This window comes from Musa acuminata, chromosome BXJ2-1, assembly GCF_036884655.1.
Source record: "Musa acuminata AAA Group cultivar baxijiao chromosome BXJ2-1, Cavendish_Baxijiao_AAA, whole genome shotgun sequence".
Classification (NCBI taxonomy): Eukaryota; Viridiplantae; Streptophyta; class Magnoliopsida; order Zingiberales; family Musaceae; genus Musa; species Musa acuminata.
In genome coordinates this window covers 5,741,259-5,762,470 of record NC_088338.1, presented here as the reverse complement: position 1 = coordinate 5,762,470, position 21,212 = coordinate 5,741,259, and the positions used below count along the sequence as shown (strand labels likewise).

The 21,212-nt window shown below is 39.3% G+C and overlaps 3 protein-coding genes across 4 annotated transcripts; 2 read left to right on the top strand and 1 right to left on the bottom strand.

The window, feature by feature from the left end:
• The first annotated feature begins 535 nt into the window (after positions 1–535).
• On the top strand, positions 536–6,909 carry LOC135598609 (plant UBX domain-containing protein 7-like). The gene is made up of 10 exons (XM_065092686.1): positions 536–770; positions 968–1,074; positions 1,155–1,271; positions 2,705–2,864; positions 5,069–5,146; positions 5,229–5,297; positions 5,462–5,605; positions 5,774–5,876; positions 6,251–6,510; positions 6,598–6,909. Exons 1-10 carry the CDS (start codon positions 669–671, stop codon positions 6,760–6,762), a joined length of 1,305 nt encoding a protein of 434 aa, XP_064948758.1. The 5' UTR covers positions 536–668; the 3' UTR covers positions 6,763–6,909.
• Positions 6,910–9,108: 2,199 nt separating this feature from the next.
• Positions 9,109–14,794, bottom strand: LOC135598608 (probable adenylate kinase 6, chloroplastic). The gene is made up of 4 exons (XM_065092685.1): positions 14,337–14,794; positions 11,336–11,476; positions 10,235–10,507; positions 9,109–9,441 (listed from the first exon to the last, which is right to left on the bottom strand). Exons 1-4 carry the CDS (start codon positions 14,637–14,639, stop codon positions 9,298–9,300), a joined length of 861 nt encoding a protein of 286 aa, XP_064948757.1. The 5' UTR covers positions 14,640–14,794; the 3' UTR covers positions 9,109–9,297.
• Positions 14,795–15,366: 572 nt separating this feature from the next.
• On the top strand, positions 15,367–20,778 carry LOC103982753 (uncharacterized). 2 transcript variants are annotated; one of them, XM_009399765.3, is made up of 8 exons: positions 15,367–16,560; positions 17,530–17,614; positions 19,255–19,351; positions 19,455–19,518; positions 19,592–19,648; positions 19,759–19,796; positions 19,881–19,962; positions 20,485–20,778. In XM_009399765.3, exons 1-8 carry the CDS (start codon positions 15,472–15,474, stop codon positions 20,572–20,574), a joined length of 1,602 nt encoding a protein of 533 aa, XP_009398040.1. In that variant the 5' UTR covers positions 15,367–15,471; the 3' UTR covers positions 20,575–20,778. The 2 variants fall into 2 exon arrangements, 1 of the variants encoding a protein (XP_009398040.1); XR_010481614.1 differs by having other exon boundaries at positions 15,368–16,560; positions 19,737–19,796; positions 20,485–20,543.
• Positions 20,779–21,212: the final 434 nt, after the last annotated feature.

The window sequence follows — 21,212 nt, the reverse complement described above, 5'->3', positions numbered from 1 at the left end:
GTTTTTCTTTCCTTTGTGTTAATGATGTTTACCTCTTTAACGTGCAATTTATGTTTAATCGTTTATGACCCGAAGCGTTTACCAAAGTCTTCTTCCCTCTCATCCACCCTATAAAGCAACGAGATTTCTCTTTTGATTTTTCTCACCAAACGTTATCTTCTCATTAGAAATATTCTTTCACGCTCCTGTTTTTGATCATCTTCTCAACACCATCGCCTAAAACAAACGTGAGTTCGGGTTTTCTTTTCTATATATTTTTTCTTATTTATTTAAAATATATTTTCATTAGATTTCCTACTTAAATCCGAGGCATGATTGATTTATGTTCTAAGCTAAAGAACAAAAACACATTAAAAAAAGGAAAAAAAAAATCAAGAACCTAAGAGTTGAATTTTTATTTGATATATATATATATATATATATATATATATATATATATATATATATATATATATATATATATATATATATACATATATACATATATGAAAAAAGGTCTCGGTATGAAACACTGGTGTGTACCTCATTAGCCGTGGAGTGAGAGATCGAGATCAGATCCTAACGAGGGTTTCAGCGTCTCGATCGTCTATCTCTCTCTCTCACTCTCTCGCGGAATTTACGCATTGCTTTAACCCTAAGATTTGGAGTTCTACCCCAGCCCCAGGCAGATGGAGACGGTACCAACGGCGGCGGAGCAGCAGCAGCTGGTGTTGTCATTCCTCGAGATCGCCGTCGGCCAGACCGCCGCTACCGCGACGCAGTTCCTGCAGGTTCGGTTCCCTGTTGAACACTTGCATTGTCATCCGGCGGATTTCTCGGGTTGTTTCCCGCTCCTGATCCTCCGAAATTGATTTGGTTGCCGTGATAGTCGTTCGATCTGTCCCTTTTGCTTCGCATTAATCTGGATTGGGGTTTTAGGGTCTTTTTTGATAGTAGTCGTCCTTGGTGTGGTGGATAAATTCTCCAGGCAACAAGATGGAGGCTTGATGAAGCTGTTCAACTCTTCTATGTTGGCAATGAGGACGGTGGGGTTGCTTCGTCTTCCTTGCCTCCGCCCATCAATGAACGCCCTAGGTGAGTTGGGAAGGATTCGTCTGGTTTATAGTGCAGCTTTTGGACGGAATTAAACTATCGTTTAATCTCTCTTTTTGCAGTGGACAGGTGAATTTTTTTGGCACCACAAGTTCGGTGCCACGCCCTCCAGAGGATGAAATACGTCCGCCATTGCCTGTCAAAAGAGAGACTCTTTATGGGGACATGCCTTTGTTCAGGTGTGGTTCTTGTCATCTCACATTGTTTCTACAGAATCTAACTAATGCCGTCGTCATCGAACGTTTATTGCTTAGTTCATGAAGCCTTCTTTTAGTTCAATTGTTACCCAAAAATAAAGCCCTGTTTAAATTGCAAAGGTGACAAACCAAGATAGCATCAGAAAACCATGAATTTGGTAATGGAGGCTGCATCTGTTGCAGATCCTCCAGCACAATGACTGCTGCTTGGTTCTTTACCTTCCACAAATCGTGTCCTAAACAAAGGATGACTACTGCCTAAATTATTTTTCTTCCATAAATGATCTCCTAGATAAACGATCCACAGAAGAGTTCAATTTTTTCTCTCAATCACTATTAAAACTAGAATGTTATAGACCTGACAACATGATAGAGCGAGAAATTTTTTTGTCATCAATGCTCCGAGGTAGATGTAGTAGAGATATAAGTAATATTAAAGACAGACTTTAGGATATTTGTCAGTCTTGCAATTAGTTTTCTGAAAATTGTGTACAGAGATAACATTTTGAAAGAACATAGTTATAATGGTACTTATAACCAGCTTAAGGCATGAAAAGAAGACTGATTCTCAACTCAGTGGTATGGAAGGCTGATAATGGGTAAGGCTGACCTGGGCTGCTATAAGTTTCAGTCTTACAGGCAACCATCAAGTACATGTCCTTGTTCAGCTACCTTGATGTCTTGAAGGCTTCTTGGCCTTGGCCTAAATGCACAAGTCCTTAGCTATGCATGTTGCAAATTTTGTTACATTTGCAAACCCTTCTAGTATGTAACTTCTCTATTTGTTTCTCTGTTGTTTCTTTGAATTTTAAAACAATAAAAATTAAGAATTGTGAAATACAGGAAAAGAATTTTGCTTGAATATGGAACTCGTTCAATCCATATCTTTGTTAAGTTGGATAAAATGTTTTGGATTTACTGTGATCTGTACCTGTTTACTCTCTCTCGTCTCCTTTTTAATAGTGGGAATCACCCTGCAATGAAATTTCTAGTTTTGGAAGTTAGTTTGTGTATAATTGAACAGACATGTTTTTTTGAAACCTGTGCATCGCTGTGAATGCTTTTGATTATGAATTTTCAAACTTCTATCTTTGCTTGTATCTCTGAACCTGAAGTTGGCATTTTGGTTCATCTTTTTCCTGCTTTAGCTTTGTTTGGCTTACTTGTTCATCCTATTTCCTGTGAGTTCTTCCCTTGAATTATTATTTTGTCCCCTTTATCTCTATTCAATAGATTGCATCACAAAAGATTAAATGTTCAGAAATTTTCTATTCTCAAATTCGGAGTTGCTATTTCTCTTCATGGTCAGTGTCTACTTGATATATGTTTCCTATTCCTGACTCTAATGATGTTATGATGCACATGACTTTATAGCAGTCTGCCGTCTAATGTCCTTTTACTCTGTTCGACTTCAGGCCAGTGGATGCATTCCGCAATTTTGATGAGGGGTCAAAACGATCTGCTGTGTGGGAATCAGATGAAAGTGCCCCATCAACATCAAATGGTTCCCGTGATAATCTTGCTTCTCTATATAGTCCACCTTTTGCCTTGATGTACCAAGGGCCATTCGAGCAGGTGCGTGAAATGTGATAGAGTTATTGTGCTTTTTCAGTTAACTAATTATATTTCGTTCGGTAAGTGATTCGTGGTTCTAAGAATGAGTCAAACATGGATTAGTTACTTCCTACCGATGTATCTTCGAGAACTAATTTATACATCATATTTTATTAATTTTTTTATGATACCTTCTTGTGGTATAGCTAATTTCATTTTATTTACTGGTGGATCACTTCCTACCACCTAGGGCCTAGGATTTCCTTCATCATATTGATCACTTATGTCGGAAATATATAGATGAATGCACTAGGCATTTGAATTCTTCAATAAGGAGAGGAATATTACAGTTATTATTAATAAGATGTATATGAATGGATAGTAAAATAGTGAGTCCAATATGTTAATATTAATAGATGCCTACATGTTAATTATGTGGCATTAACATGCAGTAATATTACTATTAACAGGACCTGCATTGGTTCCTTGTGAGTTCCCGTGTGTCATCAACAGTCTAGACATTAATACATATCACCTTTGAATGGTGCTAAGTAGCATGGCAATAGTAGGAATAACTGCCTGCTTGAGCATTGCCATCAATACAAATATCCACATGTGCATCATTGTATCATATCATCATAAGTGACCTGTCATTGCATTAAATATTTTATGTTAATATTTCACAATAACTTTTACATCAAGTGATAATAAAAAAAATTGTGATTGATGAGAGAAACCTTAAGTGGCCTAAGGGTGTAGTAAAATATAGATAGTGAAAGTGGAATCGGGCTAAAAGATTGGTGGCTATCCTATAATTAGTCTTATTTTGTTTGCTTTTTCTCATTTCCATTGCATGATGAGGTTGTTTCACCTATTTTTCGGTTGGTATGGTCATATACTATGTTGTTGCAAAAATGGTCATTGTGAAGTTCCTTGATACACGTTGACTTCCATATATCATTCCAGAAACTGTGTCCAGGAAGTAAGACCATGGACACATTGATCAGAATACCAATAGATTACCTCGAGCCAAAAACAAAGAAAAAGAAGCTTAACGAAGTATATCCAATTTCTGTTGTCATAATGTATTAGTTTGGACTCATGAATGATCCTCTATATGAATTGATACCAATATGAAGCTGAAAGTTATGAAATTAACATGTCATGACAATTAATGTGATATCATTAACCTTTTAATTAATAATTAGTATTAGTTCACAAAATGCACTAACATGGAAGTAAAAAACAACTTACTGTATTTTACATGACAGTGTGCTCCTCTCTCTCTCTCTCTCTCTCTCTCTCTCAAAGTTTTAGTAACTATATTCCACATATGTAGTTTGAGAGTTAGCAGAAGGTTATTTTCTATCTTCTAGTTGTTATTGACTCCAATTAGTCTCAATACTGCACCTTTAGACTAAATAAAAAGGTTTGAAATTGGGACCGCCAAGTGCTTTTATTAGTTTGTACGGTATCCTACCAATGCACAAGCACAGTTATTTATTAAATTTTTTTCCCAGATATATCCATCTTCCGAAAGCAAGCACTTTGATTCCTGTACTTATGATACTCTTGTCTGTATCCACGCAACATTACATTCAAAGCGAATGGTGTTATACCAATGGGAAGCTTGTTGAAGTTCACTAAATATCAATAGCCACTTGACATTTAGTTGTAACATACCTAAGCATAGATGGTACCATGGAGGATCTACTTTTGTTTATTTCTATTTAGTACATAGTCAACAACATGTTGCTTAAGATAAGTGACATGCCAAGGAATCAAGGCACATGCTGTTCCTTTAGAAGATTCAGTATCCATAATATTTACCTTTCAGGTGTAACCTTTCTTCAGATACTGAAAAAGCCTCACATTATTTTGAAAGATAAGGAATTGTAAATGATTGAATTATGATGCTTTATCAGAAATTTGTATTTGCTGAAACAGTTCATTAGCCACAACAAAGTGAAAGCATATTCTCTGTGATCTGTTGAGGTGGATTATTAGTCATTTAAACTTGAGAGGCTTCTTTCGACTGAACTTCTCCCTTTGGTCATGTCAAATAAAGAAGAAAAGAGAGAATCAGAACCTAAGAAGAATGAGATGAGCTTCTTTTAAACATCTTGTTTGGGAAATATGAATTGAAGTTTTGAATGCTGATGGGTTTTTCCTGATGTTATTCTTTCCCATGCATCATTGATTGCACTATTTCATTGTCTGTACAGGCAAAGGTTGAGGCTTCTGTTCAGGGCAAGTGGCTGTTGATGAATATCCAGTCCAATGAAGAATTCAGCTCACATATGGTAATTGTTTCTAGACTTGTACTGTTTTCTATGATTTAAGTTCTACAAGATAGTCACTTTCATATGCTCTTCATGTCCAAAGCTTAACCGTGATACATGGTCGAATGAAGCCATGGCACAAACAATCCATAGCAATTTCATATTCTTTCAGGTTAGTCCATTGTACTTGTGTAAGCATATGCTTGCATAGGCATCTCATTTCTGTGTTTTTTTTTTTTTACTAATAAGATTCAGGGCACAGTTATACTCTTTGCTTATTATTTCGATTTTCTACCTGCTTTATGCTTTATGTTGCATTTGTTTTGAGAATCTCAGGTGTTGCATGATACCAGTGAGGGGAAGAAGGTCTGCACCTACTACAACTTGACTACTCTTCCTGCAGTTCTTGTTATTGATCCCATTACTGGACAAAAAATGAGGGGATGGAGTAACATGATACAACCGGAGCGTCTGTTGGAGGTACTGGAGGCCTAAATGATCCATAATTATGTATTCTTTTGAGTTTTGACTTCATCTCTCTATCATCTCCTGATGTATGAATATGCTAGTAAACTTCGCCTTCAAACATATTGGATTCAGAGCTAATAATTTGTCTTCTTTGTTATTTGCAATGGCTTTCCTATCTAGGAGTTGCTTCCATTTCTGGACAAAGGACCAAATGAGCATCATGCTATTCTTCCTCAGAAGCGTCCAAGAGTCACCCATAATTCTGCACTCAATAATATACTAGGTAAGTCAGCCGATGTTTAATCCTTAAAACAAATGACTTTTGGATCTAAAATATCTATTTACTGTCATTTTTTCTCTTGATGCACCTAGATCAAGTACAGATTCTGACACAAAGATTTATGAATGTTTCCTGACATGTCATGTGATGAGATGGAAAATTGCAGCATTTATAAATAATCCATGCAACTAAGATGGGTGTTGATTTTCCATCAAAAAGGGCCAAAGAAAATTTGTGCTTTAGTGTAAATGACTGCATTCTTAAATTCCAGTCCACCAGAACTTGGTAATTTGTGCATTACAAGAATACAAGGCCCAAGCTATGTAAATTTTTGACTTGGGTTCATCAGAATTCACCATGTTTTTTGTTTGTTTTAGACAAAGAAGTTGAGGATGATGAAGCGCTTATGCGTGCAATAGCAGCTTCACTGGAGGATGGTAAAGGTGCTTCTTGGCCACCTGTAATTGATGATGAACCTAAACCGGAGAAAGATTCCGAAACCAGCTTAAATGGAGAGATGATTTATCCTCCTCTTCCCGAAGAACCAAAAAGTAGCAGAGAACTTTGTAAAATTGCGATCCGTCTCCCTGATGGACGTAGAATCCGGAGAAATTTCCTTCCAACTGACTCGACAAAGGTAGTAGATCTAATCAGAAATTCGTGTCCTTGCTTCCACAGCTATCTGTTTACAAGGTTGACATGAATCTTGCCTGTCCCCATGCAGCTTTTATGGTCTCTGTGCTCCTCACAGTTGGCGGATGGACAAAAGCGACCTTTCCACTTTGCCGAAGCCATTCCTGGTACGTTGAAGAGCCTGGAATATGCAAACAACTTAACTTTTGAAGAAGCAGGCTTATCAAATAAGATGATCACCCTAATTTTGGATTGATATAGTGAGATCAGTTGTCCGAGATGAAAGGGTTTTTTTCTTTGCTGTTTTGGCTCTTCTTGCAGCTTAAATAGTCTGTACAGGCGAAATGTTTGAATTGCTTATTGATCGATTAATACAAAAACAACTAGTTTATGTTTCGACCAACTCGGATGGATGCCGTATCGGCACAAACTGTAAATTGCTAATCTATCATTTTGTGCAGCATTAGAGAAGAATCGAAGCCCCAAAAGTGTTAACAATGTCTGCTACTCGTATGTTAGTGAATTGTTCTTATGATTTGGCAAGATGCGTCGGAGGATGAGACGTTGTTAGGTTATCAATTGGGGTGTTTTGACTGCACCACTTCTGGTGGATCCGTTTCAGCCGTCGTTTAGCTCAGCAGCATCTGCATCTTCCACGAAGAGTTGGATTCAAATGAATGAACCCTATCGAACTCATCAGCCTCATCATGCCGTTGGAAGGTCAATCAACTAATTAAAGCTCGCGGATTCATGAGCAAGACATCGTCCACGGATGCGCCAATGCTTGCACGCCACCTGGACCTGCCACCTGGATCCGGACACCGGACGCAGTGCTCGCTGCGTAAAACACTCCGAACACACTTCAATGCTCAGAAGGCCGCTATGACTGCGCCACGTGGGCGTGTCGGCGGCCCCTCCTCCCGCTATTAAAGCGCATTCGGCAACTGCGACGGTGAACCGCCTCTGTTCCGTTCGAGGCCAAACGATTCATCGTCTTAATCGTCCCCGTCCCTCCTCTTCCTCATCCTTACTGGCTTCTCTCTTTACCCAACGATCGAGCAAAGAAACCCTCTTCCTCTCTTCCCCATTCCATGGTCCCGATTCTTGATCGGCTTTGCGGCCCCGATTGCTCAGTCGCCGGTGTTGGATTTTCTTCCCCTCCGACTGCTTAATCAATCGAGAGCTCGTTGTGCCTCCCGGTCCACGTCAAGTGCCTGAGCCCGAGGCTCCTCTGTCGGGGGACTCCCGCCGCCACACCCAAGGCCGATCTTTGCCTGGAGGAGCTTTTTTCCGAGTCCGGCAAGAGATTCCGGCTACGTAGGGTTCGTTCCCTTCCCTCCTTTCTTGTTCTTCTCGCCTTCTAGTGGCTTTTCTTTACATTTGGCGTGAAAGGGTGCTAATCACAGATTAGCTGTAGTTAGTTTAGTATTCCGTTCCGATCTGTACAGAAACATTTAACTGTCGACTCTACTGACGTGTAGAAATTATGTTAAAATAAATAAAAAAATATTTTTATAGTCGCTATCTTTACCATTTAAAGATATTAATTTTATAACTTCAAACTTGATATCCTCCGTTCGTTTTGTTATCCCGCTGGACAACCTATCCAATGTTAGGTTGGATATCTTATTTCTCTTATTTTTCTATGCCCTCGGACAACCTACCCAATAGTCATATCATTAGCTATTCTCATCTTATATATCATCTTATTTCTCATGCTTTGCTATCCTCGTCTTCGACTTTATTATCCTTTCAAACAACCTCCCAAACGATTACTTCGTAATTTTTGCCTTCAGTTTCACTATCCTCCTGGACGACATATCCAATGACAACGAAAGTGGTATAACAACGAAAGTGGTATCCAATTTGGGTGCTACCTTCGACCTTTATGAAACCCAGGGACAAGGGCGACAAATAATAGTGATTATAAAATTATCTTTTTTATTCTTTTTTTAATATTATTTATGTATGTAACAAGATATGAAGTATGTTTTGTTAATAGAGTCCACAACGTGAGAAAAAAATATGATTTAATATTTTACTTTCATTAATATAGAAATACTAATATAATTTTTTAAAATATAAAAATTAAAATACTAAATATCGCTAACTAACCCGATTCAAAGGTACAGTTGAAAAGATATATGCTTGCTATTGATTCCTATATACTTAATAAAAGGTTATGGATTTTGCACGAAAAAATTCATATACATAGCATTATTCTCGTTATATCCTAAGTGCATTTTTAATGGTGCTGAAGTATGATTAATTTGCTGGATTAAAAGATTTATAGAGGAATCAAATTTCTGGTTCTTGAAATAGACAACACAGGAAGATTGTATTCTGACCGAAGTTTAATTGAAATTATACACGATTCATCACGAGGCGCCATTATGATCCATGTGATATAAGATGCTTAAATCAAAGTTGATGAATAGTACCTCCATCTAGTTGACATCCATGAATCGATTTAATATGTGAGAAAACTGTTTGAAGACAGACGTGTGTGAGGTGGAGAAATGCTGGGGTGTATTGGGCACGTTGAAGAAAGAATATAACTCATCCTGCACACCATAACTACACCTTTTAACATAATAATCAGTATGGGCAAGTTGAAATCAGTCTGTTCTATTGCTTGAGAACCAAATCCTCCGTGGGATTATTAAGCAAGTTGACACCCTCCTTTTTTTGTTCTGGCAGGGTTAGTTTGAACTCTTATTCGGAAAAAAATCGAGCTTGGTAGTATGCATTTACACTACACACGCGACAGATCTGCAACCTCCGTTTATAATCACGCGGCTGCTGATTGCTTTTCATTATGGTCATCAAGATTCAGAGCCCGCAATAGCTTCGGCCAAGACTCGGGAATTCCTCCAGGCAAATCGAACTCTAAGAGCTTCCCACGGATGCGGTAAAACTCTTCCACTGGTTGACTCTGCATAAACAAACCATTATTTAGAACAAAGAACATCACAAACAGATAAAAAGATTAAAAAAAAACTTACTAATACAGCATGTCTTATTGTACCGATTGATTTCATCAATTATCCAATTCACATGAAAAGAAGCTATATTTTATGACAAGACTGGTTCCAAGGTATAAAGGATAATAGATCAAATTCTGCATTTGAACTCCTTTGACCTTCCTTAGAATTTTGTTTGTAACTGAAAAAAGGAATAGAACTATTGGCGAAAACTTGATAAATGGATGAGATTAGAAAAGTTTCATGTTAATTGAATAATGCAAGTATCATTAATTGCATCATAACAAGAAAACTACTAATGAAAACATCATTTGATGAAACAAATATCGTCTTGGTTCACATTCTCTACACATGTCAGCTGAGACAGTCACAAAATTGATCTAGATAAAGTCCTCTCTGTTCTGGCGAGTGCCTTCTGACATCATGTATTGTATTTATAGTCTGGTCGAAAACAACAAATAGTATTATACACTATTCTAGACACTATTGGTCAAATTCTCAACAGCTGGAACAGATTGCCGCATTATGGTTAAATTATCTTCCCAAGTGTACCGCTTTGTCTATGACACTATTGCAAATGCTCTTGATACATTCAATTACAAAGAAGTTTTGGAGAGTGGAATAGTGATAAGGATCTTCCTGAACCATAAACATGCTATGATGCATTAATAGAGTTCTGTGAGATCCAAACGAATCAACAAATTTTGGAAATTGAGTTGGCAAATCAAGTACTTTATGCATTACCAATTCATGGTATAAACGGAGTCGTTCCTTCACCACCTCTTCAGTGTCATCCGCTCTGGTAATGAGTTTTGACATGCAATGTTCAGGAGGTAGAAGTGGGGGCATAGCAATACCTGGCCTGCCATTCTCACCCTTGATATCAATGGAGGCAACATTAAAGTTGCCTCCACACTGGCTGCAAATTCTTCTCCCGAGACACTTAGCGAGCAGTACATCTTCTCTGAGCTTTAAGTTGACAACCAGCTCAATTTCTGTAACTCCATCTAGTATTTCCTGCCATATCAGGCAAATTGATGATGAGCAAAAGAATTACAAGATGCAGCATGATATGAATTCAAGCCACTATTGCTCAATGACTAATATAGTTCCCCCAAGCGAAACATACCAGACCTGTTATCTGAAAACCAGAGGTTTATTAGGTAGTGCCAATGTTTTTTTTTTGTTCTTTTTAACTGAGCACAGGTTAGCTAGAAAATTAATCAAGTTCTCTCCAAATTCAGAGATGTCCAATCTGAGAACTATTCGCAGTTGGGTTGAAAATCACTAGGATTATAAAGGAAAGACATACTTTTCAATTAAGAGTTATCTTTTTATCTTTCTCAAACTTAATTTGGTTTTGTATTTACTCCAATTCCTTACACAAAAAATCAAGTACATGGTACCATGGACAATTAAAAGAAAGCAAAAGTGCTGAAATAACTCAGGGAAAGAAGCGCGCGATACCATTTTAACGCAACATCAAAACTGGAGCCAAATGCTAGGCAAGTTATGGTAAAGAGGGCCTCTCTATAAACCTGGAAGGCTAGTCAACTAATGGAAGGATATATGTTAACTGCTGCAGTTTAAGCTCGTGCAAACAAAGAGACACTCAGGATACACCTATGCCTGAGAACACCCTAGAAGAAGAGGAAATAAAGATGCATTCTGAAACATTAAATGGAAAATGTATCTATGAAGTTAAACAAAAGACTGAGCACTGCAACTAAAGTTTCAGAAGAAACAGCATTTCATAAGCAGAATAGGTACCATACTAGTGAAAACAAAACAACACCTTCTAGAACAAAGTGAGATAGTGTGTGGACTATAATATCATTCACTCACTGCTTGTCTTCTTGTTCGTGGGAAACCATCAAGAATAAATCCTGATTCACCCTTAGCCACTCCATCTTCAAGACGCTTGGATAACAGATCGATGATGATCTCATCAGACACTAAGTGTCCTCGATTTACAATTTCTGTGAGCTACAGAGTCAGATTCAGATTGTGTAAGCACAACATTAAATTGATGATGTTTTGTTAGAGAACAGATATCTGTTCACCTAGTGCAACATGAAGCAAGTATAAGAATGTCAATAATTAGGAAAGCCATTACAATGTGCAAAGCAATCATAAATTACCACAAAAGTATCTATATATTCTTTTTACTGTAAACCATATTTTTTGGCTTAATTTGGAGAATATTCTATAACTCAAAAAAAAAAAATCACTTTATTTCTGCAACAAAAAATTGATAATCTGGGATGTTTTACCTCACTAAAGTTTTAGAGTGCAATATGGAAGACAGGGCCATAAATTTAATAAGTCCACAAACAAGTTCAGCTCATTTTACTTCTAATTTCCAAGAAATTATCAACTAACAAGCTTGCAGTAGCTGAAATACTGTGACATATACAGCTTCCATATGCCAAAACTTGGAAATAATTAAAGCTGATAATTTCTTAACCTCTAATAACTTAATATGATTTTGATAGATCACAAGAAATCTACAAAATAGGTTTCTCAACATCCTGCACAAACTATGCATACTTGAGCAGCATTATCATCACCATTATCATTTCCCCCAACAAACGTATTTCCCACATGAATTTGAAGATAATATTTTTTTGATAGTAATTTGTAGATAATATTATTTTAGTTGAAGCAACCATATATTTACTAGGAATCAGGCTGCTTCATGCCTTCTAAAAAGAAATTTTCTCACTTTATAGTTTGTTCATCCTTCATTATGATACATAACAGAATCATTAAACGCATTAGAAAATAATATTATTATTCACACCAAACTTTTGTTCTTCATATCTTCAATTGTCAGCTTTCCAGGTCATCATCCCAACAATATGGGGTTACCGAACCATGTCATCCGATATATGTCTTCGGACACTTGTTTTTCAAGAAATTTAATGACTGAGAATGTATTTTGCATGAGTTTAATCTCTAGACTGTCACACGAGGACAAGTGCTCCATTCTAGGTACAACCTTTAATAGAAATGGAAGAATAATTAGGTCATGCACCAGTATTGAACAAACTATTCCAGAGGAAAAAAAAAATGCAAAACTTTTGGAATGCAGTGTTCCTCCATAGCTTTCCTCATAAAACAAAACAATCAACCATGACCGAACATACACATATGAATCTGTCATTCATGATGTCCTAGTGACCAGTTACCTCTAGTTTTCCCATCAAAAGAGTTTAATTCAGCATCCTCTATGGAATGCGGTGATCCTCCATAGTATTCCTCATAAAACAAAACAATCAACCATGAACGATGATACACATATGAATCCATCAGTCATGATGTCCTAGTGACCAGTTACCTCTAGTTTTCCCATCAGAAGTGTTTAATTCAGTATCACTATTATAACCAAGGTGATAAGGGACCATTTAGTCAATCAGCCATTGGTACAGCTCGTAGGCTCGCGAGGAATTGTCCGCTTTGGGCGATGGGCGTATATGCACTATTTTGCCCTTTTAGAGCTCGTGAGCTCCAAAATGTGCCTCTGAGGGTAAGGGAGACCCGATGGACTTATGAAAACTTGGTTCTCATACTCCTCAACCAATGTGGGACTAAATGACCTTATCAGTGCTCCCTCCGTAGGAGAGCCAAGAGCTCATAGTCGAGGTGCACGGCTCGGGAGCGAGTTTGCTCGTCCGAGGTGCAGGCCTTTGACCCTTCTTCTAGCAGCAATCTGATAAGGGATTATTTGGTCGATCGACCATTGGTGCAGCCCATTGGCTCGCGAGGAATTGTTTGCTTTGGGCGATAGGCGTACCCACACGGTTTTGCCCTTTCAGAGCTCGTGAGCTCCTACTGATATTGGTTGAGGAGTATAGGAACCAAGGGCATAAGTCCACCGGGTCTCCCTTACCCTCAGAAGCGCCTTTTGGAGCTCACGAGCTTCGAAAGGATAAAACCGTGCGGGTATGCTCATCGCCCAAAGCGGACAATTCTTTGCGAGCCTACGGGCTGCACCAATGGCCGATCGACCAAATGATCCCTTATCAGATTGGCGCTAGAAGGAGGGCCCGAGGCCTGCACCTTGGCCAAACAAACCCGCTCCCGAGCCATGCATCTTGGCTCCCCTATGGAGGGAGCACTGATAAGGCCATTTAGTCTCATATTGGTTGAAGAGTATGGGAACCAAGGGCTCATAAGTTCACTGGGTCTCCCTTACCCTCAGAGGCGCCTTTTGGAGCTCACGAGCTCTAAAAGGACAAAACCATACAAGTACGCCCATCGCTCAAAGCGGATAATTCCTCGCGAGCCTAAGGGCAACACTAATGGTCGGCCGACCAATTGATCCCTTATCACAAGACATCTTCAACACATACAGATTAGTCCAAAAAAAAGCCTCCGAACAGGGTTGGCTTCATGACATGATCTTATCAATTTCTTAGTAACAAGAAACATTAATTTTCACTTTACTCCCCTAAATATTATCCTACCCTCTTGAGTCCAACTTTAATTTTTTTTCACTTATTTAATTTCTTTTATCTAAATTTGTAGTCTAGGTTTCATAAGAGGCTAGAAGGAACAAAGTAGAAATAAGAGGAAATAAGTCGTGCTCTTCTCTGTTTCTCGTTTCTTAAGCCAAATATCATGCTGGAGAAATAGTAATACTCCCCCAAATCGAGCTCTACGAATCAATACCAGAATCCTCTTCTTCCTTTCGATTGACGAAGTAATGACGCCGAAGCCAATTCAACCGCATCCTTCGTCTCATCAATCAAACTCAGATCCACCATGATTTCGGTGATCCGACCAAAGGATCAGCACAAAGATGAAATCATTGGCCAAGAAAGGGTTTCCCAAGGGACCTTACCTGTTTGGATAGAGGACTCGTGGCTGCGAGCTCGTCGCGAACGAGATCGCCAGTGGCGATGTGGGGCACGCCGAGGAGCCGAGAGAGGCGGCTCGCGTAGGTCCCCTTCCCGACGCCCGGGCAGCCCAGGAACACCCACTGCACGTTCCGGCTCCCGGGATCCCTCCTCGGCGCCACCCCCTTTCGGGCCTGGCTCGCCGGGAACGAGAAGCCCGATTCCGCTGCCACAGACGAGATCCACCTCCCCGCCGTGCGCGTATTGACGGCGGCGTTTCCTCTCAGCAGGCCGCGCAGGGCCGTCATCTCGCCAGAGAAGAGAGGAGACCGCTCCGATCCCCCTTCGATTGCAGCGTCTGCGGTGGTTTTGGTACGAAGGCAGAGAAGTTTGGAGGGCGAGGAGGAAAGCACGTTGGAGGCAGAGGCAGAGGCGATCACGGACGAGAACGACGGTAATTGAAGCGAGCACACGAGAGAAAGAAATAGGCCACGTGGGAATTGGGAAATGCCGTAACGTCATGGTTAGATATTTTTTTGTGCGTATATATAATAATAATAACAACAAATTTCTCAAGAAAACACAGAAATTCTCAGAAAACCTAAAGTCTAAAATTTAAAAAAATATATAAAATAAATAAAATAAGAAGAATTAAGTGTATGTAGATATATATTAAAAAGGAAATGGTATCTTGACGCCCACGGAAACGAACGTGACCCAGTTCTGGAGTCAATTATTGGTGTGGTCAATGGGGAATGGATCAACTACGTGGAGATGCTGAGATCATTCATGCCACGAAACGTGGTTCCCGATTGATGGATGCCTTTGTCATTCGCACGATATTTTTTATGGACATCGTTCAGATCCGTGCGAAGAATCACATGACAGGTTTCCTGTGGGGTCCTCTCTGGACACGTACAATATTACCCCTATTAGTCATCATGTGTGTGCCACGTCAGGCTGGTAATGGGTATTGAACCTATTTGCAGTTTGGCTCAACCCAAATCGCCTGCTTCTGAAGTCGCTATTAATTGCAAAGTTGCCACAGAGCTTCTCGAACCTTTCCGGCCTCCTCAGTGCCGCAGCATAACTTAGGGTTAGGGTTTCGCCTCTCCCCCTCATTCCCCGAGCCGCGGCTCCATGGAGAACCACCAACACTACAACAAGCGTAAGCGAGATGAGTCGCCTCCAGTCCCCTCCTCCGCGTCCCAGGACGCCGGCGGCGGCGTCGACCTCGCCCTCCTCGAGGCGGTAGAGAAGTCGGCGCAGAACGGCGGCGTGGAGGTGCTCGACCTACGCACCCTGAAGAAGCTGGTGCTCGCCTTTGAGCGCCGCCTTCGTGACAACCTCGAGGCCCGCATGAAGTATCCGGACCAGCCCGACAAGTTCGCCGACTCCGAGGTCGAGCTCCACGAGGAGATCGAGCGCCTCAAGGTCCTCGCCGGCGCCCCCGAGCTGTACCCGGAGCTCGTCGCCCTCAACACCGTTCCCTCCCTCGTCGACCTACTTGGCCACGACAATGCCGACATCGCCGTCGACGTCGTCTCCCTCCTCATGGACCTCACTGACGAGGACGTTCTTGGCGACGACGATGACAACGAGGAGGCCGTTCGCGTCCTCGTCGACACCCTTCTTGAGAACAACGCTCTGGAGCTACTCGTACAGAACCTCGCCCGCCTCTCCGAGGCCGACCCTGACGAGGCCACCGCCATTTACAATACTCTCTCTACCATCGAGAACCTCATTGAGGTCAAACCAGCGGTCGCCGAGCTCGTCTGCGAGCGGACAAAGCTGCTGCGCTGGCTCATCGGCAGGATCAAGGTGCGTGAGTTTGACGCCAACAAGCAGTACGCCTCGGAGATCATGGCGATTCTGCTGCAGAACAGCCCCACAAACCAGAAGCGGCTTGGCCAGATGAATGGCGTGGACGCTGTGCTGCAGGCGGTGGCTTTGTACAAGTCACGAGATCCAAAGAGCGAGGATGAGGAGGAGATGCTTGAGAACCTGTTTGACTGCCTATGCTGCCTGCTGATGCCAATGGAGAACAAGGAGAGGTTCTTGAAGTCAGAGGGCGTAGAGCTCATGATCATCATCATGAAGCAGAAGAAGTCTGCTTATGGGTCTTCGATCAGGGCGCTCGATTTTGCAATGACGAAGTATCCTCCAGCATGTGAGCGGTTTGTGGATGTGTTGGGTTTGAAGACAGCTTTCGCAGCGTTCATGGGTAAGGCAAGTTACATTCTTCTATTTTCCCTTTGCATCCATATATCTTGTACTTTGATGTTGCGATCACGGCTGTATTTGCTTGCTAAAGCTCTAAGAAATAGCTTTGCCCAGAATTACTTCTTGAGTGATTGCATCTGTATCTCACCACACTTAGTTTGTCTGTGATTCATAAAGGTCAATTTATAGTCGCATTTCTTGTCTAGTGGAACCAAAGCTAAGTTTTTTTCAATCGATGAGAAATGCCATATAATGTTGCCAAGATTGAGAATTTTTCAATTCATTTGCTTTTCTTTTAGTTATGTTGCTCCTACTCAAGGAACTAGAAAATCCAAAGCTACCCATGAGGTGGCCTTCAGAATAAAACAGTTGAGGTCAGCCTATTTTGGTGCATTCAATGGAGTACCTAAGCAGCTCCTTCATTTTATTTGTAGTAAAAACTGAGTAGTCCTATTAGCTAGGAAATAAAATCTGTTTAAAGCTATTAGTCAAGATACAACAAAGTTAGGCCCTTCTACTTTAAAAATCTTAGCATTTTTATATAACATTCCTTCTCTTCTTGAAGTTACCATCATGAAGTTTTAGATCTATCTCGTCTCCTCAATGATCCATTATCTTTTTCTTTCCCAAGCTTTATTTTGGATTGCTTTACGAATCAAATCTTGGTATGAGCAAAGGATGAAACCTAGGATAGATTTCTTAAAGTTAATGTAATTGGTTGATACTGCTTTTGACATAACAGTTCTGTTGCATGTTATCCTTGGTTTTTTCTGAAGGCAGCATTTTGCTTATTAAAATCGCCTTGAGTTTGCAATATGCCTTTGGTTTATTTGTGGAACTATAGTTAACTTGAAGATTTGTAAAACATCCTTTTGTTTGAATTACCCCCCTCTTTCTTTTTCTACTGTGAGATTATACACGCTTTTGTCCTTCCTGCTTTCATCTAATCATGTTGTAATTTCCACTACCATTCAGATTCCAGTAAGCAAGAAAAAGAAGAAAGAGAGCTACCAGGAGGAGTTAGAGGAGCGCCTTATTTCACTCATTGCATCGTTATTTGGTAAGGCAAGTTAAATCCATCATTTTATTGTTTTTCTTTTCTTCTTTTTATGGATGTTTAGTATTTTGGAGTGGGAAAGAAACTGATAACGAAATATATATTGGTAATGTTCTCTTTTCTTATGTGTTCTATGGATATTTTTTCATAAATTGCTACAGTCAGAAGTTAGAATTTTTTTGCTTATAAAACTTATAAAACTACCAAATAAAATATGCTAGACCCTTGGCCTATGATGAATAAGACACTTTCTCTTGAAGTTTAGAAGTTACATTCAAGTTCTGCCCATTTTCAAAACAAAAAAAAACCAATAAGATGACAAGAAAATAACTTCCTATTTTAGGAACTCGAAAAATGGAAATTATGCCAGGTAAGATCTCTCTGAGGAGCAATTGAATTGATTTGTTGTTTGAAACATCATATGATGGATTCTTGTCCAGTATAATGCTCAAAGATGTCTGGTCTGTTTAATGTTTTCGTTCATTGTTGTTGAACATCGTTGTTGTGTATTTCCATTATGTCAAGTTTAATTGTTTCAAGCTCTTGGTACTATCTCAAGTTTAGTCTGACATTCCAAGCTTTTTCATCTTCAAGTCATGTGATCCAGTCCATATCACTAAAGTGAAAGTAGCGTTAGAAGTGTTGGATCCTGATCGTGTGACCTGAAAAAGTTGTCTAGATGGTGTTAATGGTATCATCATCTTGACCTGACCTTATTATTAGACAGGCTCGGTGGGATTGGCTTGTGATCATCAGTTCACCTAATATATATATTTTATGTATATGAATTTTATACTATAAAAAAATTATACTAACTTGACTGGTTCCATGGCCACTACATCTGTAGAAGACTGAAGATCTCCATCTATTTCTGTGTTTGTCACATTTGTGCCCCTTTAAGTTTGAAGATTGGCCCCCCTAATTAGGGTCTACCATTTAACCCATCGAAATTGTCTGCCCAAATTTGACTTTTTTTGTGAATTTTGATGTACAACATCATTTTCTGCTTGCCTTTTTTAAGGCAAACAACAGATTCATTACCTTTTGTGCACATTTCTTCACTGAATTTCATCTTGAACTTTCATCTTCCATTTTTAATCCTAGCTGTACTCACTATTTTCGAAGTCTCTGTTACGGAATAAAACTTTAGGATGGGTTGCAAAATATATGAAATACTTCCTATTCCTTTTCCACAATATTGCTCATGTAGAAATCGGTGGCTTTCTCCATAATATATATCGGTTCCTTTTTCTAATATTTATAGTGTGAATAAAACATTTACTGTACATCATAGGAGTAACATGCATTACAACCTCTGATTCATAAGTATGATTAGTGCTTTTCCTCATCTGATCTTTGCTCCAGATCTCCCAAACTCCACAATGCTGAAGTATTAGCTGCTGGAAACTGTCACCAAGATATTATTTCTCTAGCAGAAATATACCAAATCACTTGTTACTAATTCTTCTCTATATCAAATAACTTGTGTTCTGCTTTTTCTAATGATACAATGCAAGATACTCCTATGCTGGTATTCAGGTATCTTTCGGATATATGTGTCTGTAGTTTTTGCAGTTACATTTGAGCTACTTATGGTAAAATCATGTAAGACATGGTTAGAAAGTGGAGTTGGTTCTCTGCAGGTGGTATTCTGAGAGGTTCAAGAAGGGAACGATTGTTGAGCAAATTTGTAGAAAACGAATGTGAAAAGATAGACCGACTAATGGAACTTTATATGCGGTAAAGTTTGGAATCTTGCATACATCATCTCCATGGAATGCATTTCTGAAGCAGGCGCATTCTTTACTGTTAGTGGTGGATCCTTATCTCTGAAAATTTGCAGGTACTCAGACAGAATAAAAGCCGAGACTGAAAGACTTGATAGACTTCAATTGGATGATTTAGAGGTCCCTATCTTATCAGGCTTTAATGCTTCCAATGCTCATTATAGATGCAATAGCTAACCCTGAATATTTGTAGATTGATGAAGAGGAGCGATATAACCGAAAGCTCGAAGCTGGGCTTTATACTCTTCAAGTAAGCACACGATCATGATTGTTTGTCATTTTCTCTTTTCTGGATTCTTGGTGTCATCTATTCACCATTGTTTCTTCCTGCACTAAAGCGCTTCACTTGCATAATTCCAGTTGATTGCTGTTATACTGGGACATCTCTGGTCTTCTGAGTAAGTTAGATGTGAAAAATCCACTTTTCAGCTTTTTAAAATCTCTGGTTGTTAGTTTTGATATGAGGTTATTGTTGGCTTCAGTCATTCAAGGATGAGAGAAAGGATTGAGCTGCTTCTTAAGCAGAATAAATTGACAAAGAAGGATGTGAGATGCATACTTCAGGTATGCATTGATGCACAAACATTTATCTTACACTTTTCAGAATAAATGGTGTTTAGTGCATCACTCATACATCTAGTGCCTGCTAGCATCTTTTTTAATAGTTTTAGTTATGACCAAGATTTTTAGTTTTGGGAACCGTACCAGTACCATCTGAGCTATACCAATGTACCATATGTAGGTAAAAAATTACTGCCACCACAAGCCTTAAACTTGGTATCCTGTCTCATTTACCTGGTTCATTTATCGGTAAGTTGTTAGAATCTATAACAGTGGAAGTCACGAGTCCAAGCTGCAGCAAATAATCAGTACATTGTTCGATATTTTTTGACAATGCTAAGTGCCTTGAACAATGATTATACAACTGCGATCTAAAGAGTTAATTGCATAATCTTTCTGATCATACGAGTTTATCATCTCATTTAACACATCGGCTGCCACCGAAATAAGAGAGAAACAAAGAGTTATGGTCTGTCGAGGCATAGTCTAATATGCTTGATAAACAATCCTAACTCTTTGGTACAGGAGTATCACGATAACATTGGAGATCTTGATGGACCTGAAGAGAAGGAGCGAGCACAGGCAAAGATTCAAAAGTTCATTTCTGCACTTTGAAATTTGCATTTGCTGTGCAACAAACGATTCAACATCCACAGACAAAGGATTGTTTAGGCAATCAAGCCCGCATATGGAAGTTGCTGATGAAGCCTTTGTAGATCAACCAGTTTCCGAGTGTTTAGTTTCATCTCGTGCTTTTTGTTATCTTGATAAGACGACCATTATACTTCTAACTATCAAGTTACAATTATTTTCTGTTTCTGTTCCTCTTATGTCATTATTTTCTGTTTCATTGGATATATTATGAGCGTATGTAGGCTAGGCATGTGTAGTATGGATGGCCTACACACCAGGCATGTGTATCATACGGATATTATGAAAATTTTCCTTTTTTATCTTTTGATTTGAAGCCTTTAAGAAAAAGCTTAATTTTAGTCGGTGTGCAGAAGATTTAATTTTCACTCATTGTGGGTATGCCGAAGCTTAATTTGTTAACATATTGTCATCCATTAACAATAATATTAGTTTCAATCCAAAATCAATCAAATCTTCAAAAGAATATATCATACATATAACCAACCTGATAACCTATAACGGGATTTATAATTAAGGTTGGTGGAGATTTATAATACCATGGTGTAGCAAAAAATAATAATAATAAATTGTAAGCTTATTTAAAGACAACCAGTTTGATT